We start from the raw sequence: 9,511 nt of genomic DNA on the forward strand, positions 1-9,511 counted from the left end.
AGTGCGACCATCTAGCCAATTTCTTATCCTTATGCTGGATGCTGCTTCAAAGGTCACACAGTGCAACCTAGTACATCCATCTAATATTTGTAACTGTTTAAAAGAGCCTGAAACAGAACATAGTTTTGGATTCACTGAGCTAGATGAAGCGATTGGGAGGGAGCAGAAAATTAAGGAAGAGTTTTATTGTTATTGTATAAGAACCTGGGAGGTGTCAAGTTCTTCAGAAAGAAAAGATGCTGTTTATTAGTACTTCAAATATATTCAGTATGATCCAAATTCAAAAACTGAACACAAAATAAATAAGGGGAGTTTCATCTGTTACAGTAAACAAACTCACATGACTCACTGAGGATTCTGCAATACTGCTTGAACTTTCTCAAGCTTATGGTTATATAGGAAATTGGGAAACAAGGACTTTAGTGATTAACTATAGTGTATATGTGGTTGGTGGAATTCAGAAAATTGAATTCAGAAAATTGCTGCAATGAGGCAACTCAGAAATATCTTTATGAACAATGTTAAAGGGATTGGAAGCACAGATGGTGTTTTCCTCTATCCTCCCAGTTGGAGAAGGGGATTTTAGAAAAAGGAGACTAATTGAACAGGTGAATGACTGGCTGCATAGCTGGTGCTATGCTCAAGGTCTCAGCTTCTACGATCTTGGGCATACCTTCATGAAAACAGGCCTGTTGACAGCTGACAGGACTCGACTGACCAATTGGAGCAAGAGTGTCCTGGGCAACAAGCTGGCTGGACTTATAAACAGAGCTTTAAAATAGATTTAGTGGGGGAAGAGGATGGAGTTCTAAGCACTAGAGAAGAGCCAGAGGCTGCTGAGGCATTAGGAAGCAACAGGGAAACATCTGTGAATTGCCTCAAGGGAATTAGGGCAAACTCCTCTAAAAAGGTGATGTGGCCCATAGTCCAGCTGAAGTGCCTCTATATCAATACACACAGCATGGGAAACAAACAGGAGGAGCTAGTAGTCACTGCCCAGATGGAAAACTATGACCTGATTGCTATCACAGAAACTTGTTGGGATGAATTGCACAATTGGAGCACTGTGATTGATGGCTATAAACTGTTCAGAAGGGACAGGCAAGGAAGGAGAGGTGAGGGAGTTGCCCTCTATGCCAAAACCAGGATTGATTGCACAGAGCTATCTTTGAAGAACAGCAATGCACAGGTTGAGAGTTTATGGATGAAAATTAGAGACCAAGTCAACAAAGGAAACTTTGTGGTTGGTGTCTGCTACAGGCCACCCGATCAAGAAGAGGTTGATGAAGAGTTCTTTCTTCAACTGCAGGAAGCATCATGCTCACAGGCCCTGATTCTGATAGAGGACTTCAACCACCCGAACATCTGCTGGAAAAGTGGCACAGAGAACTGCAAGTGATCGAGGAAACTACTGGAATGCATTGAGGACAACTTCCTAGTACAGGTGATGGAGAGCCCAACCAGAGGAGGGGTGCTGCTGGACCTGTTGCTCACTAATGCAGGAGAACTTATCAGAGAGGTCAAGACTGGAGGTAGCCTGGGCTGCAGTGATCATGCCCTGGTAGAATTCTCAATCTTGAGGGGTACAGGACAGGTAAAAAGTAGAGTCAGGACCTGAAAACTCAGAAGGGCAAACTTTCAGCTGTTTAGGGCACTAGTGTGTGAGATCCCTTGGGAAACTGCCCTTGGAGGTAAAGGAGTAAACGAGAGCTGGGAGATATTTAAAGACATTTTTCTTAGGGTGCAAGAGCTCTCAATCCCAACATGCAAGAAGTTGGGCAGGGGAGGCTGGAGGCCAGCTTGGCTAAGTCAAGATCTCTTGGTCAAAATGAAATACAAAATCAAAATGCATAGGCAGTGGAGGCAGGGATACACATCCTGGGGAGATTATAGGGATATGGCCCTGTGGATACTAAAAGGCTAGAAGCAGAAATTTTCCAGCTACTGCAGCATCCTGTGAAAGTTCTTTTTCCCATGCAGGCTAGCTGAGAAACAGTTTGAGGTTTTTGTAAACTAAGACTTTATCTTGCACCTGTAGCTTGTTATGCAGTCTTGTTTATGGCACACTGGGAAAGTTGTTTTGAAATGGGTGTTGTAGCATTTAGCCAATCACTCTGGGAGGTGGATGGTCAAGCGACCAATTGCCTTGGCCATCCTTGTGAACCATGTTATATATATATACGGATTTGTAATTAATAAAAGGCTACTAAGGCTGCTGCTGCTGATGATGCTGGCATTGCGTTGGCATTTTCTCCTGGACCTGAATTCTGTGTTGTTCTTCTCTCCGTCCCTGGCACGACGGCGACATGGCCCGGGAGCGCAGGGAGGGGATCAGGAAAGCCAAGGCACAACTGGAGCTGAACCCTTAGGGGTTGGTATTGGGTCTGGCACTGTTTAACATCTTTGTTGGGGACATGGACAGTGGGATTGAGTGCACCCTCAGCAAGTTTGCTGATGACACCAAGCTGTGCGGTGTGGTTGATACTCTAGAGGGAAGAATGCCATCCAGAGGCACCTTGACAAGCTAGGAAGGTGAGCCCATGTGAACTTCATGAATTTCAACAAGGTCAAGTGCAAGGTCCTGCATCTGGGTCAGGGAAATCCCAAGCACAAGTACAGGCTGGGAAATGAGTGGATTGAGAGCAGCGCTGCAGAGAAGGTCTTAAGGATATTGGTGGATAAAAAACTGAATATGAACCTGGGCCATCAATGTGCGCTCACAGCCCGGAAAGCCAACCATATCTTGGGCTGCACCAAAAGAAGTGTGACCAGCAGGTCAAGGGAGGTGATTCTCCTCTCTACTCTGCTCTTGTGAGAACCCACCTGGAGTAGTGCATTCAGCTCTGGGGCCTCCAACATAAGAAAGACATGGACCTGCTCAAGTGGACTCAGAGGAGGACCACGAAGATGATCCGAGGGCTGGAACACCTCTCCTATGAAGAAAGGCTGAGAGAGTTGAGGCTGTTCAGGCTGGAGAAGAGAAGGCTCCAAGGTGATCTTATCGCAGCCTTCCAGTACTTAAAGGGGGCCTACAGGAAAGATGGGGAAGGACTCTTTATCAGGGAGCATAGTGATAAGACAAGGGGTTTTTATCCAACAATGAAGGAGTTAAATTCTGTGAAAGAATTGAATGAAGAGTTTAGTAGGCTGTTTGCACATATCTAAAGATAGATATGCACAGGAGGTCTGAGAAGAGGATGACCATCTTTGAAGCTATAACGAGTGACTCATTGAAAAACTCCCTATCAAGAGTTTGCCATCCTTGAAGGGGGAACATCCCAGAAAATGTATAAACTTTATTATCATGTTTTGGATTGTCAACATGTGCAGCGGTACCTGAGGGAAAGGTAATTCTGGCAGGGAGAGATCACGACCACTGACTCATGGACCACCTACCCTAAACGTACCCCAGACTCAAAAAAAAAGGGCAGAGGCAAAGGACTGACCATGGGAAGTAATTTATATGCTAGACGAGAGAAAATTAACCAATTGTTTAAGAGAATAACACTGAATATGTACAATTTCAGGGAAATGTTACGAATATGTATGATTACAATGTATAACTAAGATTCTATCCCGGGACTGTGTATGCATGTTAAGAGGAATTATCCTTAACGCATCTGGCACTGTGAATAAAGAATGCTTGCTTTCTAAAACTCCAAAATGAGTTTTAGGGAGTCTTTATTTTGCTGGCTTACGGTAACAGTGTAACAATTTTAAACTGAAAAAAGGTAGATTTAGATTAGACATTAGGAAGAAAGTATTTACTGTGAGCATGGTGAGACACTGGAATAGGTTGCCCAGAGAAGTTGTGGATGCCCCATCCCTGGAAGTGTTCAAGGCCAGGTTGGATGGGGCTTTGAGCAATCTGATATAGTAGAAGGTGTTTCTGCCAATGACAGGGGGGTTGAAACTAGATGATCTTTAAGGTCCCTTCTGGCGCAAACCATTCTATGACTCTGTATAAATTTTCCCCTGTCGTGGGTTAGGCCGCTCCAGCAACCAAACCCTCCACAGTCGGTCACTCACCCTCCCCCAGCCCCAGGGATGAGGGAGAGAATTAAAGGATAAACAGGAAACCCATGGGTTGAGATAAGAACAATTTAATACAGATGATTTAATACACAGTATAGATGCTCACCACCCCCTCTTATCCGAAGCCCGTCTCATCCCGAAGCTGCAATCCCAGACGAACGCGAGGCCCCAAAAGAGAGAGAGAGAGAGAGAGAGAGAGAGAGAGAGTACTCCGAGAGTGGGAGTACTGGAAGAGAGAGGAAAAAAAAGGCAATAGAGCGAAAGCACAGAAGCGCAAAGGAGCAAAAGCAGCGAAAGAGCAAAAGCGCAAAAGTCCTTCTTTCCGGCTGACCCTCACCTTTATACTGGGCATGACGCTGCATGATATGGAATACTAATTGGCCAGTTTGATACCTGAAAAGGAAACTGAACTTTCCAAGACTTGTTTTAAAGTTTTAGAAAGCAGGTATTCTTTATTGCAGCGCTGGGTGCACGGGGGATTTCTCCTCCTAGCGTGCACACCGGCTTCTGGACAGAAAATTAGTTATACACTATAATCATGCATAATTCATAACATATTTACATATTCTTAAACAATTGGTTAATTTTCTCTCGCTTTTCATGTAAATTACTTTGCATGCTCAGTTTTCCTCCTCCGCCCCTTTCTTTTGGGTCTGGGGTGTAATTAGGGTAGGTGGTCCGTGAGTCGGTGGTCGCGATCTCCCCCTGCCGGAATTACCTTTTCCCCCAAGTCACTGCATGTTCACAGTTTAGAAAAACATGATAACAAAGTTTATGCAGTTTCTGCAGTTTCTGGGATGTTCCCTCCAAGGGCAGACAGTTCTTGATAAAGAGTCTCTGTTTTAATCACTGCTGACAGCTTCAAGGCTGGACCTCTTGTTAGTTTCTTTAGGTATGTGTAAATTACCTACTGCCGACTGAACTCTTCATGAAACTGCTACACAAAACTTTAACCCCTTTATTGTTGGGTAACAATTCCCCCCTTTTCTTTATCCTTGCGAATTCTTTCGCAAAATTTCATATTGTTCATGTTTAAGAATTGTGAGTAGTACCCAAACTCTTCTAGTCAACTTGGTTAATTGGTACCAGAACATAAAGTTTACAATTGTTAGTATTGTTACTGCTACTAATACTACAAGCAAAGGATGTATTAATAAGTGCAGCACTCTAGTTGCTGATGGTGAATACCCTATAAAAATATTCCACCAATGATGTTCTCCGTCTTTCTTCACTCGTTCCAGGACGTGGTGTATTTCTTCAGCGTCGTGATGGACAGTTATCAGAGTTTTTTGTCCATCTTCTCGGACTTGCTTCAGCAGTCGTCTTAAGTCTTCATGTTGCACCAGTCTTTTCAGCAACGCTGAGTTCATTCCAATAGGGGTAGGCCGCAGGTCATGATACAATGTATAGTTAGATTTTAGTAATTGATAAGATGTGATGGGAGCTAAATAAGTAAAATCGCATCCTGTGATAGTTACAAAATTACAGATACAAAGGTTAGAGTGATCATTCATATTTCTAGTAATGTTATCTACCAAAATGGAATTACAGGAAGTTCTTAGGCAAACACAGCCATTACCTATATATACAAGTACAGTTTTAGGTTTTTCGTCAGGATGTATCTCAAAGTGACAAACATTCTGCTCAGTGTCAAGACAGATGTCTTGAGCTCTGATGGTATTGCTTTCACAAATGAATCCTTGTTGCCCTTGCACAATGCATGTGCTAACGTCAATTATTTGCCATTTATTCTCACTCTTTCGTGCCCACACTCTGTGTTCCAAGGGATACAGTGTAGTCCCATTGTGATTTAATCCTAATGCAATGATTGGATATATTGTGTATACCGAAGCATTGTGTATAGTTAACACAAAGGCTGTGACCATATCATTTTTGGGATCATAAGTAAAATTAACTAACTGCCACCAAGATTGGAATCTTTTTTCAAAATTATTTGCCTTATCCCATATCACTTTCCGAATCTCATTGGGTAAAGTGCCTTCTTCACCTTCCTTTATAATCATAGCTGTTGTGGATTGAATCCACGATTGAGCTTGGATGCAGCTGAGAGCTAAAGAGATATTGTTTTGGGCTGCACCAAATGCATCTATAATGGACTGATGGTCTTTTTCATTTATGTTCTCCCACTGAGGTAATGTACGTGATAAAAGCCACTGTTCACTTCCCAGAGCCAAAAGGGAAGATCGTAAAGGATGTTCCAACTCGTTTAGGTCACTAGTTATTGTAACTAATTTATTCATTAGGACCTCAGAGTCTATATTATTTAGAATTCCCATTCCTGTTCCCATGATACCGGTAACATCCCTCTTCATTCGTTTTTCGGAGAAGATATTTCGTCTATGTAACCACATTGTCCACCCCATGTAAGAGGTTTTCAGAAATGGTGAACAGGCTGGCTGGATACTGGAGATGTTACTTTGCATTGACAATTCAACTCGTCTAAGGGATCGTGATGGGTTAAACAATATCTGCTGTTGTCCTGTATTCTGAATTACGTAAGGTCCAATTTCAAAAAATAGAGTATTTGGCATAGGTGGCGTTGTGCTAGATGAACTTGTTATCATGTTAGGGCTGGGAGTGATTGTTGTCACTGGTTCAATAATGCCCATTTTGAATTTAAATGTGAGTGCCATGTCACCTTTCTGAGTATTCCAGAGGCAAATTATAAAGACAGGCTGGGTTAATGTAAAATTGCTCCAGCATTCTAGTTTTTCATTTTCGAGGGCACAAAGATTCTTTGTGAGCACAGAATTATTAGTTCCTTCTACAGTAATTTGAGTTGCTTTCTCATGGATGGTTCCATTGGTCATTCGGCAACCTATTTGGATCTCTTCTCCGATTGCTCCCATCAAGAGGGGAGCCTCACTGTCCTTATCCCAGCCCCACTCATGTTCTGAGTATATTTGCATTCCATGCATAACCACAGTAGCTAAATTTAAGTTCAAAGATGGTCCCATACTTCCTGTGGACTTAAGGTAGGCGTGAGACCATGGCCAACTTGGAGTGGAAGTGTTTACCATTTCAATCATACTTATCAGAATGGTGACAATTAACATCGGGTCAGTCTTATTGTTGTTGGTCCTGTGGCTTCTGCTGTCCATTGTTCCTCAGGTGCTTTCTTCACCCGGGAGTAATGAATCCAAGCAGGTCGTTCTCTGATCTTGATCGCCGTGTAGGTTGTTGTCGGGGAAGTTTCCTGGCTGCTACATGGGAAGCACCTGTGCCTCATCAAGACAGGTGCTGAGTCACGTTGATTGGCTGGAGATCACGTGACCCATGGAGGCTTAAAGGTGGGGCACTCCCAAGAGGGAGTGGGGCATTTCCCTCCTGGAGTTTGGAGTGGCAGGAGCCCCCTAGAGAGTGAGAGTTGGAGCTCTCTGTTGGACTAAGATAGCAGTGAGTTTAGAAGAGCCTTCTGATTGTGGAATACGTTGTGGTCGCAACAGCCGTTTGGTTGCGACCCATTGGAAGAAGACACAGGCAGTCCACGACAGGTTGTCAGCAATATCTGGAACGGTCCATTCCACTTCTCCTCAAGGGGGTGACCTGAAATAGTTTTAACATAAACCCAATCTCCAGGTTTGAATGTATGCACTGGAGAATCTAATCCCTGTGCCCTGGTGGACATTACTACTTTGTTTACTTCTTCCAATTGTTTTCCTAATGCTATCAGATATTGTTGTAAGCCCATTTCTCCAACTTGACTGAGATCTTGCCCTTGATACCTAGTTTGAAATGGTTTCCCATATAAGATTTCGAAGGGACTCAATTTTTCCTTAGTTCTTGGTTTAGTTCGAAGCCTTAATAAGGCAATTGGAAAGACCTGATCCCATCTCAAGTTGGTTTCTTGACAAATCTTGCTTAATTGTGTTTTTATTAAGTGATTCATTTTCTCCACCTGCCCGCTTGCTTGGGGTCGATAAGGTGTATGCAATTTCCAGTCGATTTCTAAAAATTTACTAACAGATTGCACTACTTGCGATACAAAATGCGGCCCCCTGTCTGAAGAAATTACTTCAGGGACTCCAAACCGAGGGATGATTTCCCTTAGCAAAACTTTAGTCACTTCTCGGGCTTTGTTAGTTCGACAGGGAAATGCTTCAGGCCACCCGGAATAGGTATCTGTTAATACTAACAGATATCTATACCCGCCTTTTCTAGGCAATTCCGAGAAGTCTATTTGCCAATTCTGACCTGGAACACATCCTTTGCCAATGTTTCCAAACTTTACCCGGTTGTCTGCCTTTGAGTTATTCTTTAAACAGGTTTCACATCTACTAACCACATTTTTTACAGTTTGAAATAAACTTCGTGCTATTATTTGCTTAGAGAGAGAATTGTATAAAGCTTCTGTTCCCCAATGAGTTTTGCCATGTTCAGTTTTTATCAACATCCATAGTATTCTAAAGGGAACTATTATTCGATTGTCCTCTACTGTTGCCCATCCTGATGGATTAACCTTAGCTTTTAAATCTTTGATAAGCTTTTTATCTTTTTCATCATATTCTACCTTTTCAGGTAGTGATAAGGATTTTTCTGGGATCAAACTTAATACCTCACCTTGTTCCGCTACTTGCCTCGCTTTACGATCAGCCAATTCGTTACCCACCTCCTTGTCAGTGTTACCTTTTTGATGTCCTTTACAATGCATGATGGCCACAGCTGTTGGAAGCTGAACTGCTTCTAAAAGTCGCAGTATCATATCAGCATGTTTAATACCTTTTCCTTGAGTAGTTAAAAGTCCTCGTTCTTTCCAGATCGCTCCATGAGCATGTACTACACCAAAGGCATACCTTGAATCTGTCCATATATTTACTCGCAGCCCTTCAGCGAGCTCCAGCGCTCTCACCAAGGCAATTATTTCTGCCCTCTGTGCAGACGTACCTTTTGGGAGAGATCTTGCTTCTATTACCTGATCAGTTGTTGTCACCGCATACCCGGCCATTCGGACTCCATTCTTCACAAAGCTGCTCCCGTCTGTGTACCAGGTATGATCGGCCTCTTCCAGTGGTTCTTCTTTCAGGTCCGGTCTACTTGCATAGACAGTTTCAATTGTCTCTATGCAGTCATGTACGATGGGGTCAGTTTCCTGTTTATCACTCAGGAAAGACGCAGGGTTAACGATTGTAGATGTAATGATTTCCACATCATCCTGCTCCATCAGGATTGCCTGATATTTTAAAAATCTTGACGGTGATAACTAATGTCCGCCTTTCTGTTCTAAGACAGAAATTACTGCGTGGGAAGTATAAACGATCATTTTCTGCCCCAGGGTAAACTTGCGAGCCTCTTGAATGATTACGACGACAGCCGCCACTGCCCGGAGGCATCCTGGCCATCCTTTGCTGACTTCGTCCAATTGTTTGGAAAAATATGCTACTGCTCGCTTGTAGGGTCCCAGCTTTTGGGCTAAAATTCCCAGGGCCACTCCTCGTTTTTCATATGCAAACAGCCA

At 43.1% G+C, this 9,511-nt stretch overlaps 1 protein-coding gene across 1 annotated transcript; it reads right to left on the reverse strand.

Moving 5' to 3' along the window:
* Positions 1 to 5,024: 5,024 nt before the first annotated feature.
* LOC147526199 (uncharacterized) lies at positions 5,025 to 9,217 on the reverse strand. The gene is made up of 2 exons (XM_086630304.1): positions 8,969 to 9,217; positions 5,025 to 6,698 (listed from the first exon to the last, which is right to left on the reverse strand). Exons 1-2 carry the CDS (start codon positions 9,215 to 9,217, stop codon positions 5,025 to 5,027), a joined length of 1,923 nt encoding a protein of 640 aa, XP_086486430.1.
* Positions 9,218 to 9,511: the final 294 nt, after the last annotated feature.

The sequence above is a fragment of the Tauraco erythrolophus genome, chromosome W (genome assembly GCF_009769465.1).
Source record: "Tauraco erythrolophus isolate bTauEry1 chromosome W, bTauEry1.pri, whole genome shotgun sequence".
In the NCBI taxonomy this organism is placed as follows: domain Eukaryota; kingdom Metazoa; phylum Chordata; class Aves; order Musophagiformes; family Musophagidae; genus Tauraco; species Tauraco erythrolophus.